We start from the raw sequence: 23,144 nt of genomic DNA, 5'->3' as shown, positions 1-23,144 counted from the left end.
GCTGTTGCTGTAGCTACGCAGTTTGTGGACATGAACGTGACCACACTTGACTTGCCCCCACTGAATCCTCATCTCAACCCTACTGAACATCTCGAGGATGAACTGAATAGTCGAGTGAAGTCAAGGGATGTCCGCCCCTGAACAGTTCGGACCTCTTTATATGCTTACAGGAAGAATGGTCCAAAATTCCCATTAATCGCTACCGTACACTTGTGGAAAGTATTGCCCCGTAGGACTGCTGCAGTCATCGCAGCGAAAGGACTTCCTACATCTTATAAGTTGGGTGCCATGGCTGTTTGTTCCTCACACTACGTCCGTTGACCATTCCATGCAGTATATATAAACAAATTTCTACCACTGAAAACTCTCTCTGTGGTTCTGAGATTATAGCACTCTTTCCTCCTATTCATACAACACGCGAACTGATGAAAGTACCCAAGCTTAAGATAATCTACAACCAGTTTGCTAAACAGTGATATTCATACCATCCTTCAATGGGATAATAATAACCTAATAACCTTCAGTGCTTTCAAAGCACAACTTTTTTTTTTACACAAAAAGATCTCGGTTCTTCTCTCTTTACCCCTTTCAGCTGAAGAGTCAAGATCAACAGATCTAGCTTCTCAGACTGACACTTACTCTTAGCTTTTCCTGTAATAATCACATCATTTCTACACTACACTCGGCTTCAAAAAACGTAACGCTCCTTTTCTCTCAAGGAGTTGCTTTTTATCTGCTCAGTTGTGAAGTGTGTACATTCCGTCGTTCCCTCTCGGAATAATACTTTGAAATTCGAGATGGCGCACTTAAAACCTAGAGCAGTTCGGCTAACCACTGTTGAGTCTGTTTCCACATTGTGTTTTTTCTACAGATACTACTACTATGGGAGTTGTTCAGCAGAACTGAAAACAGATATTATCCATTTCTGCTAAATCTGCCACAACACGAGCAGAAGCTGCCCAACATCATTTACAATTCAACTGCTAACCCCCAACAGATTACCGTTCTCTCCTCTTTTGTTCCATCTACCTTTATTTCCTGGAACAGTTTCTCCATGAAATGTTTCCAAATACAACCTCCAGGTCCTCAAAAAGAACATTGATGGGTCCCTTCACTCTTAATTTCCTGCCAGATGATATAAGTTTGTTTTGCTATACAGTTTATATTCTTTTGTATGTATCATAAAAAAATCATTCCGCTGTGTGCTAAGGATTACACATACCGGTCACTGAATTATAAACTTTTATTTAATATCTTGATGGACCTCATTTATCCCAAATTACAGCACAAATGCGGTTTGGCATAGATTTCACAAGGTGTTGGATTGCATTTACGTCTACAACATACAAGGTTCATCAGACTGTTCTTCAACTGGCTCAGTTAAAGGACTGTCTGAATATGTTTTTCTACCATCTGCCATTCATTCATTCTCAATTGGTTTCAACCGTCATTAAATGCTTCCATCAACTGTTGCACACACAGAGGAAGTTATGTTGTCCGTACAAACCTTGGACGAGGCGATCTCGTTCCAGACAGATTGTTTTAAGACCACAGTTGGCCTCTTAGATAATAAATGTAAATTATTTTTCCACTGATTAAACACCCGGGATATCCCTCTTTTTGAGAAATCAGTCGGCTCTGTTTTCAAAATAGTGGCTCCAGCCAGACGGGCACCCACAATAAGCCCTTTATCGAACTCTGAAAGATCCTTTGTTTTTCCCATTGATCAACATTAGTGACGATTACTATTGATAGGCAACTATTTAACAATGCTGATGGTTAAATAGTTGCCTAAAACATGCAGTGACATACGTGACCAAGAACACTATTTTGCATATAAGCTACGTAAATGACGTTTATGCGCATCTGCATAAAGGTTTCTAATTCAGTGGCCGGCATGTGCAGATAAACAGGGAAACCTGTAGAGACCATAATGCACATTTTTCAAGATACTGCAGGTCTCCAATAAGCAGGGTTGATCGCCACTATCATTTAACTATTTAATTAAATAGTACATGACAATGGTGATAGTTAAATTAAATAGTTTTCTATTTAACTAAATAGTTAAATATATAATTATTTAAATTAAACAATATATACTATTGAAATCTAAAACATTAAATATTAAATGAATGCTATCCAAAAGTTCATGGAATTTGAATAGCGCGCGCGAACCGGTTGTAGTACGGCCTTCTGCTATTATAATAGGGGAACAGTAATCTTTGTGAATCAGTAATAGTATGCCAAGAGCTGGCAAGCTGAGAGGCTGCGTTCTTGGGTTACATCCGTTTTTGTAAGATCGTGTTTTAGTGGTTCGGTGATTTTCTCCTACAACTGAAATTAACTTAAAAAAACTGCAACAGAAATCCACCTAATGCTTAAGGAAGCATTTGGTGATAATGCTATGAGTCAGAGCAATTTTTTTTGGGAGGGGGAAGCAATACATCCAAACCATTGTACACAAGGAATTCCTCCTCCCCTCAGGTCAAACGTCAAACTATAAACGACAAGTTTTACTGTGAGATTTTGAAGCAGCTAAGGGAGAGCATTCGGCGCAAACGTTCAGAACATGTGGAAGAACAATGACTAGATTCTCTACCATAACAACGCGCCAGCCCACACATCCTTCGTTGTTCGACAGTTCCTGGCTTCCAAAAACACGAAAGCCATTCCCCATCTCCTTTATTCGGCCTCTCCCACTGAGACTTTTTCCTGTTCCACAAGATGAAATTCCGGCTGAAAGAGAGTCGTTTTGACATGACTGAAGAGATTCAGCAGAATCGTACTCAACACAGTCACACATGAGAATTTCTAGCCACTCATGGAAACATGGAAAAAACACTGGGATCGTTGTACAAGGGGACTATATAGAAGACAGTGAAAACTAGGAGTTAGTGTAAGTATTTTTTTTTAATGGTCAAATTCAAAAACTTTGGGATAGCACCTCGTATTATAATTCCATGAGGATTTGTGAAGATGCATAGTAGATCCTCATACAGTTTAGGTCACTAGAAGAATGTAATTTTAATTTTTTGGTGGGAAAAGAAAAAAGTTATGTGAACACTGTTATACATATACGATAAGATATTACATCGAAAGCATTCATAGTTAAATGATGCAGGATATCAATAAAATTAAGTGTTGAAAGTTTTACATAATACGTTTAATTATTTCAACTAAATTTTATTATTCAGAACAACAATGCTAAATGTAGTTTTAATTCAAGTTTTAATGTTTTAAATTTTTATTTCGTTACAAATATTATGGAACAGTGAGTGAAATATTTTGTCAGTTTTCCAAACTCATCTCTATCACCGAGAATTTTTCAGTCCATCATTATATTGAGAGCAGCACCAGAGGAATCTTTTTTTTTTTCGGAGTTAGAGATCATAAAAATTATTTGTGATTTAGAATATTCCAGAATTTACTATCGAATTTAGTTAAGATATCAGTAAGAAATAAAAATGTTGATTCCCAACGTACACAATACTGGAAATAAAACAAATAAGTTGAACTTATTATGGTTTAGAATGAATTAATTTGCATTTTATTAGATGATTAATTAACAAAATGTATAACATAATACAGTATATGTGAAAGTTTATTATTAAATTTTTGAAATTAGGGTATAAATTATGGCCATGAAATATTTATTTTTAAACTGGTATTTATATTAATGCATTAATTTAATGTAAATTAATTATTATAATTAATATTTAATTATAATTGTTATAATATATTTATAATAACATAAATATTAGTTATTTATGAGAACTATTATAATATCTAATATACCTTTGTATGCATATATGTTTTGGTATATATCCTCCTCTCCTTTTAGGGATATATATATATATATATATATATACATATATATATATACATACTAGAAAACTATGATGCTGATAAAATGTTTATTTTTTTTGCATGTTTCTGTGATTAAATATCTATAACAAATACACTGATTTAAACTTAATAACATTGTTATATTCGTTTATTGTTTATGATATGAATTATTATTTAAATATTAATGTTAGCCACCTTATCCTCGGGACGGGTACGACTTGAAAGGGCTTTGGATAGCTCCGTAACAGGCCAATAGGCATCGAAAAAGGAAGATGTTAATGTTATATAAATAAAATATTAGAAAACTATATTATACTTTTATAACTATTAAACATTTTTATAAAACTTGTAATTATTAATTAATAATAATAATAACTGATTTCTAGCATTATCATTAAAAAATAAATTTAAAAAAATGTCGTTTTTTCTTCTAATATTATACTGTATAATGCTATAGGAACGTGTGATTCTACTCTTTCTTATTCTTCCGCGTTAAGCACAAGTCAATGAATTGCCGAATGAACGAATTTTCGATGTTTAAACTACATTCTAGTTTTACGCTATCTTTCAGCTATGTTGTAACCCAGGTCTGAACCTTTTGTCGTTTTTTCTCTTTAAATATCCCTCACATAAGTACCAGTGAGACAAGACTATATTGAGCAGTTTGTTCTTTAGAACTAAGTATAATAGAATTAAATACTACGAAAGTAATATAGTAATAATAGAAATAATTAATTTCTGACATATGTAACCCGTTCATTAACTGGGTTTTCATTATAACTAAATCAATGCAACTTCTGGTTAATAGTGCGTTCTGAAGATTGACAGATTCAGCAGAATTGAAGGGAAAGCCAAATTCGCAAATGTGTTTACTAAAAGTACAATTCCATTTTTTTCATTCTTAAATATACATTTTTAAAGGTTTAAAGGGTGAATATTTGTAACTGAACACTGGTGGTAATTAACCCCAGTTTTTTAACTATTCGTAAATATAATACTATCCTGTACAAATGGACAATTTAAAATTTAAAGAGAGAGAGAGAGAGAAAGAAAGAAAGCATGCGTATAGATATTCAGTAGCGCACTGACAGAATAATTAGCCAAAATATGCTGAATTTGTTTAACATGCACTCATAAATCAATTTAGAGTATTCCATGGATTGTAAATCCAGCAAAACGAAATAAAGGTTTCGGATATGTTTTAAAAATAACAAGGATCATTTTTTTAAAAAAAATCTCATCCTTTGCATGGATTGTATAAATTATAAACATAAGAATGCTCACTGAAGTCAAAATACATTATTACGATGATTGATTCAAACTTTAATTAAAATCACGTAAAATTAGAGTTTTTAGTCGTTCGATATGTTTACAATTTTAAATTCAAATCTCATTTTTATGTGGATTTCAAAATATGCATATTCCTTTAGCACGATTTTGTTTTTCTTTCAGATGCTTCTCATCATATGCACTTTGTTTTCAACGTTACACATAATGTTCCTCTCTCAGAGAAAATCTTGGAAGCAGAATTTCATCTATATAAATTAAAGCCCCGATCAAAAGCAATCGAAAAATTTCCAAAAAGCTATTCTCACTTACTGGAGGTAAGGTATATTAATAATATGCTCCGGAGACTTTCTATACAAAAAGAAGTCCACACAGCATACTTACATAATATATTTCTGCTTTACTCTATAAAAATGACTGAAAATATGATATCAAGGTATTCAATAAACACTATTATTCACATTTATTATTCATAAAATGTAATCTAAAATATGATCAAATTATTATGATTAATTCGAATAGTGTTTAAATTAATAAATTATGAGATGTGGTGGAAATTTCATTTTTCAGAAATTACACATCAATACGAATTCCATGGTAATCTATTATTTGCTCGTTTGCCAAGAGAAATCTATTTTCAGAGTGCTTTATTCGTCGAGTTTTTGATAAAAGAACTGCTACAAATCCTCCCTTCACCGATAATATTGCAGTCAGTGTAGCGGTTGCTAGGCAACACTGTAGCACTGCCTTCTTTTCAAACGCGCCTGTAAGTGTTAATATTTAGGATTTAGCAGCAGAATCTGACAACTATAATGATACTCATAAAAATAATTATTAACTATACTTAGCAAAGCGTATGGGTTGTGGAATGATCAGATAAATAAACCTACGTCAATGTATGACGTCCTAGTCATCAAAATATCATTAGGAACAGATTCATTTCGCTTTATCGTTTTATCTGGCTCATTACCGTTCACATGCTGAACGGCATCATACGCATGTTTCTTAGGAATCAGCAATAAGTCTTAACATGATCATTGCATGTGCCCAGACTGCAAATGAAAAAAAAAAAAAAAAAAAGATTATATTAACTATGCTAAAAATAAATAGCTGTATATAAAGTCGAGACTATTTTTCTCCGAAAAATAGTCCTGATCCTTGCTGCTGAGATAACTCTACCAGCTGAACTGCTTCTGGATAAAATCTCTTCAAAAAAAGAAAAAGAAAGAAAAAGATTCGCTCTATTCTACGAAATGACGTAGTTGGTGCTTTTTTTTTTTTTTATTTAATGAAAGGGCACTAGTTTACTATTTGTGTATCTAAAAGTCGTGTGTTTAGTAGATCGAGATTTTTCATCTTTAAAGACCACATGAAGTGGTGCGATAAAATATTTTTAATCGTTTTTTTCGTTATCTTCACGCTTTTTTTCTGCAAGAAAGCCACATCTTGTGACGAGAGAAACCTTCAATCAAACAGGAAATAAATGATCTTCTCGAGTTTATAAATGAACATCATTCTTTGGTTGGAGACAGTTGCCACAGTTACCGTTTGGGAGAACAAAACAGTCACTATAGTAACTTGAAAATGTAATATATATCAGTTAAAAATCTGAGCCACAAATCGAACAACAAATGAAGCTGCTTTCTATTTGTGTTGCGACTTGGAAGTAACAAAAATGGAATGCACTCCAAGATCGATAGCGTAGATTGCGTGATACGTGTCTTGACATCATATCAGAAATTCGCACTAATATAGCTTTTCAGCTTTTTATACCTAAATACTAGACGGCCATATATTCTTGTGAAATCGACCAATCGTTGTTTTGCATCCTTTTAAGTAATTCATGCGTGAATTTGACAAAGATTTTATTGCTTTATCAATAAAGATACTATCAACTCATCGTCTTTGTTTTACTAGATTCAAGGATCAGCAAACAAAGAGAATTCCACGACATTTCGGTTCCTTTTTTATTCTATTCAAGTGTTAATCTTTGGATATTCAGAAACTCTCGCAGCCACCCGAAACTTCTACAATGTTACGTTGTTCTCTGCTAAGAACACAACTCAGATAAGCGATCATCGTCGACTGTTTGAGGGTTTCCGACTTTTCTTCCTTATCTTCGACCACCGGTTGAATGTCATGTCTCATTCGGTCGAAAGCACTATCTGTCTGTGAAATCTAAACCACCCTTATCCTCGGGCACTCCGGCGTGTCTCTCAGGAGACAGTAATTCCCTGGTTGATGGAGAAAAGCGATAGAGATTTTGCAGAGTACCAAGAAACAGACGGTGTGAGAACGCTCGCTTGTTCGCTTCTTGAACCATTTTTAAGATCAGCGACACGCACAAAAGAGAGAGAGAGAGAGAGAGAGAAACATGCAGCTTTGATATATTAAAAAAGGAAGCAATTCAATTAGCATTTGAAATTGCGAAGATAAGGATTTGATGTTTGCGTTCGTCACATATCGAAATCATAATATTGAACTTTGTGCTTCATGTTATCTCTCTCTCTCTCTCTCTCTCTCTCTCTCTCTCTCTCTCTCTCACACACACACACACACACACACACACACACACACACACACACACACACACACACACACACACACACACACACACACACACACACACAATGTACAAGTTTGAAAACAGATACCTTTCCAAAGTTCGTGAATAAATTAAAACTAGTTGTAGAAGTAGTGAAAACTCACACCGAGTTATTTTAATGTCTCCTTGAATAATAATAATAATAATAATAATAATAATAATAATAATAATAATAATGACACTGTAAATACTACGTTTAGGAAACCAAGTCCTCCTCTTCAGTTCTGTGGTGCGTATATGCCGAAAAAGTTGCACGAATCACGGCAGGGAAGGAGGAAGTTTCAAAATCTTTCCCTGTGTTCTCCTCATCTTTTAAAAATCAAAATTAAAGCACTCTGTTTAATCTTATCATGTCAGGGAATTATTGAAGTATAGAAATAGCTTAAGGAATTATTGAAGTACTGTTTATCTTTCAGAAATAAGCAAACCATTTGTAGAATTGATCATACATTATTGTTCTATTGTTAGTAACATTCCCTCACATAGAAAGAATGAAAGAATAAGGAATAATCATCTGCAATCATTTGCACATGTATTTTGTATATTTCTAGTAAAAATATTTTAGATTCATTTTTGTGAGAAATGGAATTAAGGAAACTAACTTTAGAAAAAACCTTTGAAAAATGGAGCCTCCAGAAATCATTTTATACATGAATGATGCTAGAACTACCAATAGAGTGAATGAATACTAGCAAGCCGCAAAGCATCTCATAAGAAATCTGAGAGATCAAATTTTAGAAGTTATAAAATTATAAAATCGGATTTTAAGGAGATAGCTCCAAAATAAAATGAGATTCCTCCAAGTGGAAATAAACGGCTTACCAGAAGAATGAAATGAAAGTATACATTTCGTAGCTGAAAATGTGGTGAACCAACTAGGAGTTGCAAAGAATGACATCGTACATGCTTACAAAATACCCACCAAAAGAAAACACATATCAAGCCAGTTATCATTTAATTGCAAACAGAAATGTTAGAAGTAAATGGAAACAAGGAAATTAAACAAAATTACAACAAACAGTACGACTAATAACTAAAACAACTAAATATAAATTACCACTTGACTAAACTTAATAAGCAACTGCTTTATCAGGCAAAGCAAGAGAAATCAAGTGGAGTGGTTAAGTGTGTGTGTTGGAAGGAGACAGCAAACTATTCGCAAGAAAGGATGACGAAAACAAAAGTGACAAGGATGCACTCGATGATCTCCACGAAGACAGAAGGAACTAGAACTAAATGTCACTTAACTGTGAACAGATTATATATATATATATATATATATATATATATACATACATATATATATATATATATACATACATATATATATATACACACACATATACATATTAAATCTACTAAATCTAGGTGTGTATATATATATATATATATATATATATATATGAAAGAATGATCATTAACTCGGTTAACATACATATTTTTTTCAAAAGAATTGAATGACTAGAACCTTTTTAAAACTTTTTACTTAAATCTCGGTTCTAGTCATTTAATTCTTTAAAAAAAAAAAAAAAAAAATATATATATATATATATATATATATATATATATATATATGTACCTAGATACGTCCCCAGAACAGACCAGTTTGCTTGTTCTGGAGGACGAAAAACCCGAGTTTCCGGGTGAAAAAACCCCTACCGCCGTACGAGACCGGCTAACTCACCTTTAGTCGAAAGAGACCAGGTCACTTTCGACTACACTTTTCTCACGTCACTGACGGTAATCGAACTCAGGTCTTTCCGACAAAAGGGCTTCGTCTATATTGACTGAGCTACGGGGATTGATGTGTGTGTGTGTGTGTGTGTGTGTGTGTGTGTGTGTGTGTGTGTGTGAATAGATATCAGAAATCGTTATAGTTCTAGTATAATCGTTTTGTTATGGATTCTTATTAAGAACAGGGAATTATTGTTTTAATCTCCGTGCCAACAGATGATATCATATATACATTATCATGGAGAATATATATAAATATGTTTCAGCTTAACAAATAAGATAGATCACCGTGTATAAATTAGCATGATACTAAGCTTCCATTTAATCGGGAAAATCGATAAAATACTGGGCCACACGCTGCAAATTTTTAAGATATTTATACTACGTATGGATAAATTCTCCATGGTAATATGATATCATCTGTTGGCATGGAGATTAGAACAATAATTCCCTTTCCTTAATAAGAATGTGAAACAGAACGATTAGAACTATAACCATTTCTGATATTTATTCATATATTTTACTGATGATCTCTTTGCCACTGATATTTTTCCAATACAGGAAGAGTCTCCGCAGCTCAGTCGGTATCGACGATGCCCTTTTCTAAATATCTGAGTTCAAATCCCATCTAGGAAGCGTAGAACCATTATCAATTTTTCGACTGAAGGTTAACTAGCCGGTCTCATACGGGGATGGCAGGGTTTTTTCTCCAGGAAACTGTGGTTTTTCATTCAGCAAAGCAGTCAAACAGGTCATAAGAGCATACGCAATTACCAGACATAATATACTGGCCTCATAGTCTGAGTTGCTTCGGCCGTAAATCCAAAACAACTAGCCATCCAACACAGAACATATAGGTCGAGCTGTATTATGCTATTTGTAAGAAACAGCATTGTAAATTTTTCTGTGTATAATGTAATTTATGATCTGCGCTTTGACAGATGCTTGCTGATAATTCCTAAGGCAAACAGAAAAATATTTGATAAATCTTTTGAATACCTAAGTCACAAGCAGCTAAAATAAACCGCTTTACGAAATAAAATCTGTAGCTTCAGATTATGCATTTAGAAAATGATTGAGACGCTACTTCATGAGACTACATTTGTATTCTCATGAAGTAGCATTTGTATTTTAAACATGTAGTATGAAGGTTACCTAGTAACTGTTATATCTTTGATCGTTACTTGCACTGTTTTTCGATTATTACTTGTATTCCTAGTAGTTACTGTTGTAAGATGTTATTGCATAACTATTGTATTAAATTTATATCCATAGTTGTATTGAGTCTTCAGTTTTAAGTAATTTTCATTTTTCATTGTCATTTCCTAATTTCCACAAAGAAATGCAAACATCAATAAAAGATCTACACAAAATCTATAGATTTTTTTCTTTTCTTTCAAATTCGAGTTTCAAATTCTAGCAATAATTATATGTAATATCAAGGCATTTTCTCAGTTTAATAAAAATCGTAATACCAATAATCAATTCTGTTTAACTGCTGTAAGTTCAACTAATGGTCTGCACTGCGAAATTATAGCTTACTAACATGCAGCAAATGAAGATTATAATTGGGAAAAATAATTGTATTTCTCTTTAGGTTCGAGTCTATCAGGTGACGACTACTCAAGGACAAGAAAATAAGTTATTAGACGTTCGGCGAATCAGTGCGTACTCAGTTGGATGGGAAGTGTTTTACATCAAAGTTGCAGTAATTGATTGGCTTAAAGATGAACAAAAAAACATGGGTAAGAATAACTGCTTTTGCTCTCATATCATAGCATAGCAATGAAATATATCGATATTCTATTTCTGTACTTATTTCACTGTATTATTTCGCTTTATTTCACTGTACATTATTAAGTGACATCACCAAAGAGTCAACCTACTCATCGCGGGAAGTCCTCCACACAACTCCCCGTCTATACTAAATCTATCTACAATTAACGCCACAATCCATCAACTATAACGCAACAGTAAAGAAAGAGATATGTAGCATTATGCTTTTATAAAGCAGAAAAATGCAAGCCATGGTAATACATTTGATTTCTAAAGTGGAATATTCTAAGGAATAATTTGTAAATTATTCAAATTTGAACCTGAAGACATTATTTTCCTTATTTATTAATTACTATTAATAAATAAAGATAATTTTAACACGTCCTTCATAATTATGCCAAACGATTCTCATATATATATATATATATATACATGATTTCCATATTATTCTGGCTTTCTGTACATTTTGCGGTGAAGCCTCAATCAAAGTAATAATAAATGGCATCAATATGGACTTTTGAGAGAATGATACATGTATTACTTTTTGAAATTTCTATTACAGTTTCACAGAGCTAGCATTTATCTGATATTTAGCTGTATTTACGAGACAGACGCTCGGTGTGTGTGTGTGTGTGTGACCCCGCCTGATGAAAGTCTGAAGTCGCTTGGAAAAGTTTTGTTCAGTGATTGATCTCTAGAGTAGGGTTCTCATATTTCCTAACTCTTAACAATTAGAATACCTAAAAATGTTTTCTAATCACTGGATGAGTGACAGAATCTTCTTCATTAGGGTAAGAAGAATTAACAGCGTGATTAGAAAATGCGTGTCAATGAATTTCTCCGTCTGATTTTGGCGTACATGAGATCATGTCCGCCTGAACGTGCCCAACAAGTACTATGGCACCCAGAATATCTTCAAATGTCAGCAATACGTTTGCAACTTAATTTATAGCTGTTGTTCTCTTGTAACGTATATTTCTTGTATTTCTCTTTTCATATTATGCACCCGATGAAATCTTCTGAGAAGACGAAACCAGTTGCGCGTTCAAGTAATAAATAGGATTACTTGGTTATTGAGAAACACACTAACATGCAGAGATAAAGAAATTATTTATTCCTCTTTATAAAGCGTTGATATGTCCACATCTGGATTACTGTGTTGAGGTCTGGTCGCCCGGATTTCTTGGAGATGAGACAGTGGAGAAAAAGGTTTAGAGGCGAGTGAATAAGTTGGTGAGTGGTCTGAGGAATGCTCCCTACATAACTTGAGAGTTTCTGTGTTGCAAAAGTTGGTTGAGAGATGGAGAGGAGGAGATATAGAAACATTTAAGATACTAAAAGGTTTTATAGGATTGATGCAGAGGAATTATTTCAGCAATTTCAGCAAGTGGAAGAACAACAGGTCATCCCTGGATATTAAGGACTGTGGTTAACAACGATCTGAGGACTAGATATTTTCGATGCTCGCCTGATATGCCCCTCCCCCTTATGGTTCTGGCTCTGAAGATTTCTCACAGACAGGACGCATCGGGATCATGCTGATAACTTGCCAGCGCTGAAAGATATCATAGTACAGCATGTGTGCAACATCAGTCCAGACCACCTGCGTTCTGGTTGATCACACTTTGCAAAAGATGCAGTTTGTGACAAACAGGGAAGGGCAGCACATTGAACAGTGCAGCCCGTGAATGCATTTATGGAAGTGAATAACTTTGTGTCGCTCTTCTTCTTACACACGCAGAAAATTTACTACATCTACATTCGGTACATCATACAGTGCCCCTGGTGATAAATTTTGGAACAACTTTTTTTCTCTCAGATATCGCTTCTGCATTATGTACAATGTATTCCTGCAAAATTTCGCAGCATTTAGATCACTGGTTGACGCTCCACAAGACCTTAAACAGAGAGACTTTAATTTTGATTACACTGTGTGTGTATATATATATATATATATATATATATATACTTTCCTATTCATCCGTCCCTTATGGGTAGAGTCCTCTCACGAAGGGTTTACGACGAATTAATGCAGCCGGCTCGACACTCCTCTGCTGCATCCCCTAAGAGCAAGTATTTATGACTTTAGTTCACGTGTATTCACGGGGCCGGTTTGCCTGTTCAGAGGGATGAAAAAAAAAAAAAACCTCTACCACAGGAGAAGACCGGCTAACTTCTCTTTAGTCAAAAGAGACCAGATAAAGGTTTCTGACATCATGGACGGGAATCGAACCCAAGTCTTTCCGACTACAGGGCTTCGTCTATACCGACTGAGCTACGAAGGCTCTGTATGAGACATTGAGCGCAAAAGCGGACTAACTGCAGCACTTCTCAAATGTAAACCAACATGTTTTAGTCCACTATTTCAAAGATAAAACATTTAGCACAAGAAGTGTGGTGCTACTTTCTATTTTTGACTTGTTAAATTATTGCACTTTTATTTTATTAACATTTCGTTTTGGCACAGTTTAATTAATGTTATAAACTCAAAATTAGAAAAAATGTTGATCAGTATCCACTCCTGCACTCAATGTCTCGTGTATATATATATAGAAATTTTTTTAACTTGGGTATAATATACGTTAAAGATACCAAGCTATTTTAAATATAAACCTGGTTTTAATCCATTTCCCAAGTAAGCTCTGTATTACTTAAAATGTGGTATTTCTAGCCTGGCTCCCACTGATGATACCTCAATAAAGGTCGAAACCGGTCTGAGTAGTGGCCCCCTTGCTTTTAATGCATAGCATCATACATCTCCTCTAGGAGATGGGCTTTCCATTAAGGGTAAATATCAAGAATAGTGATCAGAGCTTATTCCACCTTTGCCACGAGTTGCCTAAGACTTGCACTACGTATGGGTCAGTTAGACTGGCACTATTTGCAGGCGCAAACTTGACTTACTTGTCTGTTTGCTTACTTGGGAAATTGATTAGAACCAGGTTTATATTTAAAATAGCTTGGTATCTTTAATATATATATATATATATATATATATATATATATATATATAAGAGAAAGGCTATGTTTCTATTTTAGATAATTCGAAAATCCTGCTCTAGAGACCAAACTTCAATCTTTTTTTTTTTTTTTCTCAAGTCACTTTTCAGATCTTCAATAAATCAAATGAATAGCAAAGTATAATATTTTTCGATTATATCAGGCCACTATATTTTTCGATATATCAAACCACTCCTCTCCACCTCTAAACATAGATATATATAGAATGAGATTGAGGAAGGTAGATGATTTATGCTATTATCTAATTTGATTTTTAAAAAAATTAAACACTTCTTTAGAACTGTTTAATTTTATTGGGAAAACGCCATTTCCACATTCTGTACAAATAATATTCATGTACAGTATTCATAAAATTAAGTATACCACAACAAATATAATTAAAGAAATACTAAAATAAACGGTAAATAAGGGGTAGGACCTCTGCCTACCACTTATTCTCCAAACGGGGTAGGCAGAGGTCCTTTGACACCAACTTTTGGAAATCAGTGGATAGCAAGGCTCCACTGTAGCTGACAATAGGTATACCTATACGATACTGATGATTTTTAAATCAGGGGGCGAGCGTACGCCAGACAAATGCTGACATCTCGTGATTCTAAACCCCAACTTCTTTTATATATGAATCCTATCCACAAAAGGAAGTTAACCTACTGTACATTAGCATCGTGGGTAGACTGTGGAATATTTTCTATTTTAGATAATTCGGAAATCCTGCTCTAGAGACCAAACTTCAATCTTTTTTTTTTTTTTCAAGTCACTTTTCAGATCTTCAATAAGTGGAGAGGTGGTCTCACACCGGGTAATGAAATTCCTTTCCCACGTCACAGGCATTCATGCCCATGGTGGGAATCAACCTGCAGCCTAATGGTTGTAGAACAGATACGCTGATCGCTCACCAAGCATGCAGCCACCTAATACATTACTGTTAGCGTTACGGTCGATTTTTCTGAGTTGCAGGATTAAAAAATTGGGTTTCCAGGAGAAAAAAAAAATGAAAACAAGATCGACTAACTCGGGAATAGACTGAAATCGTACCTGCTCTCCAACCAACGGTTACGGGTTTAAATCCTGCCGTGTTCACGGCAGGATTTAAATCAATGTTCATTGATATTTGTGATTGTCTTTAGGTGGGAAATGAATTTCATCGCCCAAGTGAGATCAGCGTCCAGCTTATTGGAGGCCTGAAGGGGGCTTGAAAAAGTTCCATGTTTGGTATCTAGAGCAGGGTTTCCGGACTATGAAAAAATTAAAAAATACAAAAACTATATAATAATTGATAAAAATAGGAAAAAATTCGTTAGCTCACCCATGGTACAAATATGCTTAAGGTTACTAATAACTTTTCGTGTTATTAGTAAACTTTTCATAAAAAATTATAAAGGGATTGGAAAGGTGTCTTAGTGGTGGCTTAGCATTATATAAGTAGATTCTCACGAGGCTAAACAGACCTAGATATACCAAACAAATATACTTGGACTGTATATTTGGTATTTCTTTAATTATTTATCTTTAATTATCTGTAATTATTTAGTATTTCTTTAATTATATTTGTTGTGGTATACTTAATTTTATGAATACTGTACATGAATATTATTTGTAATAAAAAATGTTTAATCCTGAGCCTATTGTATTAAAAATGGGTTCGTTTATTAATATTCTTAAGTTTTAACACTCAGGAAACAATCCCAAGTGCCTTACTGTGTAAGGCACTTTGGATTGTTCCTGTTATCCCTTTATTTCTAACTTAAATTTGTCCTCTTTTCTAAAATGTGGATATGTACTGTGTAAAACAAGCAAATTTATACGATGGAAATAAACTGATTACTAATATTTGTGCAATGCGTTTTAATCATATGCTTTTCTAATTCTGGCCTTCCGCTTTGCCACTTACATGATTTGATTTTCCTAATCAGTCTTTTATTTGATTATTCCTTTATTTCTCACTGTAATTTGATTTATTTTCTATAAGCGGTGATGATATTCCACGGATTTTAGAAGAATTGTTTTCTTTTTTAGTACAGGAAGGTGGGGGGACGCTGAATTAATGAGTTTTGATGATGAACCCAAAATTTGCATCATATGCGTACGCACATTACTGTGTTGGCGAGAGGTACTATTCACGTTAGTATATGATACCATATGCGCTACCACAAAATATCCGATAATTTAAACTTAAAAGAGGCCTTAAGTTCAAGCACTAACTTTGTGTGTGTGTGTGTGTTTGAAAGAGAGAGAGAGAGAGAGAGAGAGAGAGAGAGAATGGAGAATTGTGACTTTTGCTTCGCTTGAACAGTTACAAATAAATTATGAATAGAGGTGGACCGTCTAATAATATCTTGCACAGACTTTCCTTCTGCTAAATTAAAGGTCTGTTTTTCCTTTACAGGCAAAATATATATTACAAAAGGAAAGAGAATCACGAACGCAGCAAGTGCCGTTGACATACTTCCCCGCAAGGCATAAATGATTGTCGCACGTGCTATTGACGTAATTTGCTAGTTCCCGCGGGCTAAATAAAGAATTCGCACACCTTCGTGTGTCCACCTATTGCGTTATAACAGTGTCGCGGGACTTGTGCCATCAAGGAAGGCGATGCCTAACTGTATTAAATGTGGTCCATATTTCATGTCACCGCTGACAGGCAATTTAACAGCTGTTGGAAATCAATTGCTCTTTTTTAAATCACAAGAAAGACCACGCCAGAATGTAGAATCGTGATTAAAGTCTTATATTTTGTTATTTTTTTTATTCTGCATGTGACAAAGCCATTTTTTTTTTCAAAATTCTTTTCGCCTAATATTGATTTTAGCGCCGCGAAACACACTTTTAAAAAAGTCTTTCAATATGCACTCCTGAAACAACAACGACAAAAAAAAAGAAAAAAGCTTGCTTAGTATTAGCTGTAGTTCGGTATAAGTTGTAAAGAATATATGTCATTCCGTTCCATATACGTGATTCCGTTACTACCCATCCTATTAGTGAAGCACAGTCAACATGCAAATAGTAATTATTCCAGGATAACACAACTTTAAAAGCAAAATGCAAGAAAAGAAAATCTCAAGTCTAGTGTAATATAGAATATGTAACAGAATAAGAATAGAATATGAACAGTATAATACAGAACTTTTCAGTTATACAGTACGCACATTTCTTCAGTTGCTAGTTGCTTGTTGTAGCAAAGTAAAAAAAAAAAGTCACTTATGAAATCATATCAACTAAACGTGCTGCAATGATTCATATTATAATAAATAAATAAACAAAAGTAACAAAGATTCCTAATCTGCGGAGCGTTTGGAGTCTACCGGAAGAGTGCAAGAACTTTTCAAAGTGGTAAAAATTATATGACAACGTTTTAGCAACCTATTTTAGATGTTCGTTTCCTTGAAAATGTAATAATCATCAGATAATATTACGTTTTACAATATATAATTGCATAAAGGTTTCAACCACTTCCTTAAAGTTTTTTTTTTTTTTTAAAGAGTAAAAAAGTTCTTGCCATGTGCACTTCAACATAAAAGGAGTAACTGTAGCTACAGCATCCATAAATTAAATTTTTGCTGTAAATAAAATTTTATTTTTGCTTTACACACTTCATGCTTTTCGTAATCCATTTCAGCAGGAAAAATCTAAAACTTGTAAGGTTGGAAATACGAATTAGTCAAAGTTAAGAAATTAGTCCTTTTCTATCTACCTACATACTTTCAATCATTTCAAGAAATTTTAGAGAAAATTGGCATTTGATATGTGAATATTTGCTATGCATTATTATGCCCAGTAGATGTTCACAAATTGCTACACGTGTCGATATTAATCTTGGTGATTTGAAGAGCATATAATACTTGGAAAAGGCATGCAGTAACAATAGTTTAATAATTTAAACTATTGTTTTGTTGACCTTTAGTTAACTTTACTCCGGCCAAATTTCCTTGCTGAAAACGTAATCCCTGTGTTTATCATTACCTCTATGAGAAATAAATTCCAGCTTTACAAATTTTCGTTTCACAGGCGCACGGTAGGAACGAATTTAAAATAAATAATAAATACATAAATAAATAAACTTGTAAAATAGGGAACTACCTAATTGGAAAAACTGTTATCAAGAAGGAGGATTAGTCTTGCTCATTTGAAGATGTATAAACCGTCAGAAAAAATAGTAGGAAAAGGCAGAACTAAATGACAACAAACCAAATTTTGCGAAAAAAATTTTACAAATTACAATATTTTTACAAAAAAAAAAAAAAAAAGCATTCGTTTCCATAATTTTCATTTTCATTTTCCACGAACGCATTTTCATTTTCCACGAAAATGAAAATGCGTTCATATTTATAAGTTCTTTTAAAATAGAGTTTCAACACTATTATTTTTATCTACTGATAAAAATAATAGTGTTGAAAATAATGTATACAGGCCAGAGGAGAGTGTGTTCGTTTGTGATCAAAAACAACAGGGCACGAACACAAAAGAGAGTAAAAATCAGATCTAAATGAAGAGTTCACTAAATCAAGCCATACCGTACGTTGGCAAAGAGTTGTAATTCCATTCTGTTCTTATAACAGTTGCGTTTTGTTTATTGTTTAAAGTTTAAAAATATACTTAAAGTTTAAAAATGTGATGTAAACATGTACCAGACAGGTACATTTTTAAGTCACAATTCCTGTTCAAACTGAAACGATTTCACTACTTTCGTTTTTAGTGTTAAGTGATTAAATCACTCCAATTTCAACAGGAACCATGATTTAAAACTGCACCCATCTGGAAAACAGAATATAGAATTGCAAAGAAATTACAATACAAACACATGATGATGAATGAAGCATGAGCAATAAAATACACGCAGGACATCGCAACACTGCAAATTATGGACATTTTCGCAGAAAGAAAAAAGTATAAGATATTGATGAATAGAAAAAATTTTAAGATAATAACAGTCAGAATTCTTTCATGAAGCAGCTAGCACTTACCTAAACACGCAGATTTTAAAATAAAAGGTCAACAGCCAGAAAGTCTGTAATCACTACTGTCCTTATATCGCTGTATAGCAGTTTCAATGGCAACACTGCTCGGTATCCAGAAAATTCATCGAAAGACAATTTATCGAAAAAACAAGTAATCGAAAATGCAATTCATCGAAACTATAAATCATCGGATGAACAGGTCACCGAAAAATGACTTTAAGACATGTGAAGTGAAGTGTATTTATCAAAAATAACTGCAGTTTTTAAGGATTAACTTGTGATGCAATTGAAGCTTAGCATTATATTCCCTTTGCATTTGTTGCATAGACGTCTTTTTTTTTTTTTTTTTTTGAGGAATATTCCTTTCAATCATTATATGAGTTTTGTGTGGTTTATGTGTGTGTGTTTTATACAATCTGGAAATGATTATGTAAAAAATCTTTTATAGAGACCAAACATGGATATTTTTTTTCAAAGACTTCTTTCAAGCAGGAAGCTACACACAGGAAAATAAAATTCGTCACTTAATATACAATAACCTACTGTTTACCCGACCTAGTTCGGAAAGGGATTTTATGTTCGGTGATCTGAAGAATCGTTAAGTGGCTATACTAGTTATTATTATTAGTAGTAGTATTAGTGTGTGAAGTCCGCACACACACCAGTTATAAGGGACGAATTTTACTCTGATTTAGTATTTGAATCTTTTTACAAAAATTTGTCGAACCGTTCCAGCTTTCAGTTCAACTATATTCGGGCTACAAAGGGACAACGTTTCGAAATTTTATATTTCAATAACTCTCCGACTTAGTAGAATACGCGCAAACGTCGGAATTTGTAAAACCCACAAGAAGGCTGTGTGGTTCAGTTTTAGTTCCAACAGGATCACTTTTATTAGAAAAATTTGGTTAAGAAGTTTGGAAATTATATTAATAATTCCGCTCTAGCTGAATGAAATTTAATGAAATTTTATAGTTAAGATCTATATTAAAATTTGTCAGTTTTGATTTCGATCTGACCATTGTTGTTGTGAAAAATTAGGTAGAACAAACTTTTTTGTCTGAAGATAAATGGCTACCTCCACAATAAAGTAGCAGGTACGCTTACAGAATAATACTGTAAAAGACAACAAAATAATTATTACGTCTCATTGACCACCTACATATGTTGTCTACATCTTAGGTGACGTTCAGTATTCATGAAAATTTTAAAGCAACAGTTTTCAAAAAAATTCATTTATCAATGAATTATTTCATAATTCATTGAAAAATTATCGTGGAATTGTTTTTGTCGATCAATTGCAATGGCGACGAATTGTCGTGCGGTGAACTGTCGTTCGACGAATTTTTTATTCGATAAACTGCCTTTTCGATGAACTGCCATTCGTTAAATTGTTGTTCGATTAATTGTTTATTTGATGAATTGCCATTCGGTAAACTGTCGTTCGATTTTTGATGAATTTTCGTGGAAGCCAAACATAACTGAGTGAAGCATTGAAAGCTTTTCTTAAAAACAAAAATAAATAAACTTCGTAAACATTACTGTAAAAGAGAAATTCATATAATTCTTACTATTTCCTAATTCATGCTGCCCACACGTGATATTGATGTGCTATAGGTGTTGTAATCTCACGGGTGTGAGAGTGATATAATTTGTTTAAAGGAAACAGAATCAGAGAAATCATTATACACAATTTCATGCAGTTCTTTAACCTTCAGCTTCTGATGTTATTTATTGCACTAAAGCAGCACCTGCTATCCAGTAGCACGTTTATATCTATTGCGAAATACTGTACTAACTCATTTTGAGCTCCAAATTAATTCCAAATGACAAAGCAGGAGAAGCATGCAGTAGTTTAGCTTTCAACAGATCTTGTTCATCCATTACTCTTAACCTAACTTGCATGAATACTGCTACATTCACCAGGTCATCTACTGAAAACTGCCGTGCACTTACCTTTGGTAGGCAGCTTCATCCCATTTTCTTTCTGATTTAAAGAACCCATTGGTGACAGTATGAGTACTGCGGTTCTTAAATTTTCCGTTATCGTTCAGCATCTAAGTCATTAAATTATCAGAACACCGGAGGGAATGTTGAAGTAGTCTGGAATAGGCAACCGTAATCCAGTTATCGGTAGCAGCACATCGGAATCTTGCTAGCAGGGCTTAATACAGAACCATTTTGAAGATAGAGATCCACAGCAATCCGTTGCTCCAGCTCAAATGGCCACCCACAGTGTAATGTAGCCAATATACAACACATTTTTCTAGTTAAAAACAAAACAAAACAAAACAAAAACATATAAACCTGTAGAAGTGCCCCCATCCTTTTTCTTTTCTCTCTCTCTCTCTCTCTCTCGTGTTTTAAAAGACTTGAGTCTCGCATTTCAGATAATGTCGTAATATGGAACACTATGACCGTATATGTATGGATAAATCATAAAATCATAGTAAAGTTATCAACGACCTGACAAACTTCGCTTTGCGATAACTATTATTGGACATGTCCGAGAATCGTTAGTGAAAAGACATGACCAGGCAATAATTTAATTATTTCTGATTCCAATAAACAAATTACTTTATTTCTTCACATCTGTAAATAGAATAAAATTTTGTTGACAATTTATATATTCCTATTTTTCGTCTTTCTCCTAGGAATACTTCTAACCGTAAGCACTATCACTGGAACGCCAGTAGAAAATGGATTAGTGAGGTTCGCCAAACGGCACCAGCATCATATCAATAAGCAGCCCCTCCTTGTTCTCTTTATTGACGACGGAAGACAGAGCTACAATCCTTCTAATCCAAAAATAGGTAAGGAATTGAAGCAGAACATTACTGTTGCAGAGTGTTGATTGAGATGTGTAACAAAGTGATGGAAAATAATTTATTAGATTTCTCTAATTTCGCATCGATGTCTCATATACTAAACTGAAGGGTCCCGAGACAAAAAAAAAAAAAAAAAATTCGCCGTGGTGAAGCCAGAATGTCTCACAGTCAACTTACTCGTTTACATATTTTACCTATGAAGAAACTGTTCTACAAACTTAACATATACACCTAATAATTGTACTGCAATTTGCAATCTAATTTAACTCGATATATTCGATGTTGAATTTGCTGAATAAACAATATAAACAGTCTATAAAAACGTGAGCAAAGAAAAAAATGCAGTTTCTCTTCGATTTTTCTCTACTCTGTCTACCTCCCTGAAAATAAATATTAATTTGGTGTCCGAGAAAATGAATACACATAAACTATTCCGGATACTAACTTCAAGTATTTGAAGCAATGTTCTTTTAATTATCTGCATCACATTTTCAAAGCAAACATAAAATTAATTTGTGATATGGGAATAAATTCTTTAAGAAAATTGAAATATTTATATAATTTAAGTTTATAGATACTGAGAAGTATTTGAAGTATATTACAGATCCATAATTTTTTATAGCCAAATAAACTGAAACTTAAAAATTGCAAAGCCCACATCACAAGTACACTTCACGAAGTATCAGTTCTAGATAACAAACTAAAATTTTAAAATAACTGTGAATGCTCAACAGTTGTACTCATCCTACACCTAGCGGAACTTTGCACTAACTGCAGCACTATCATTTATCTGGCGATCAGTTGGGAAAAAATTGATAAGACCACATATATAGCGTTGATAATTTAAAAATTACAAGCAGTTTGCAAGAACGGATGAACAAAATGGTAAAACAGAAAAATGGTTTTAAGAACAAGTTGGATATCAATGAACATACAAAGAATGCAGAAACTATTTCGTAAATACACTTCGAAATTCTCTTTGTTTTTCTTCTCTCTATTGCATCCCAAACGTGTTCTATGGGGTTGAGATCTGGGGAGCATGCTGGTCACTCGATCCGATTAATATCCTCATTCTCCAGAACTCCAGAGGGC

General features: G+C 33.7%; 2 protein-coding genes across 3 annotated transcripts in view; one reads left to right on the top strand and one right to left on the bottom strand.

The window, feature by feature from the left end:
• LOC150095854 (bone morphogenetic protein 5-like) overlaps positions 1-23,144 on the top strand; it is a 105,320-nt gene that overhangs the window by 70,188 nt on the left and 11,988 nt on the right. For both annotated transcript variants that reach the window (XM_090409296.1, XM_090409297.1), the window contains exons 2-4: positions 5,299-5,450; positions 11,070-11,217; positions 21,879-22,037. In XM_090409296.1, the coding sequence (XP_090265422.1) occupies positions 5,299-5,450; positions 11,070-11,217; positions 21,879-22,037 (459 nt within the window). The remainder of the gene's footprint in view (positions 1-5,298; positions 5,451-11,069; positions 11,218-21,878; positions 22,038-23,144) is intronic.
• The window catches only part of LOC150095855 (uncharacterized), a 335,373-nt gene that overhangs the window by 308,467 nt on the left and 3,762 nt on the right, over positions 1-23,144 (bottom strand). The gene's annotated exons all lie outside the window — the stretch shown is intronic.

This window comes from Typopeltis vanoorti, chromosome 19, assembly GCF_054136105.1.
Source record: "Typopeltis vanoorti isolate ZY-2024b chromosome 19, IOZ_Tvanoo_1.0, whole genome shotgun sequence".
Classification (NCBI taxonomy): domain Eukaryota; kingdom Metazoa; phylum Arthropoda; class Arachnida; order Uropygi; family Thelyphonidae; genus Typopeltis; species Typopeltis vanoorti.
The sequence above is the reverse complement of the archived record's forward strand: the minus strand, read 5'-3'. Positions and strand labels throughout refer to the sequence as shown.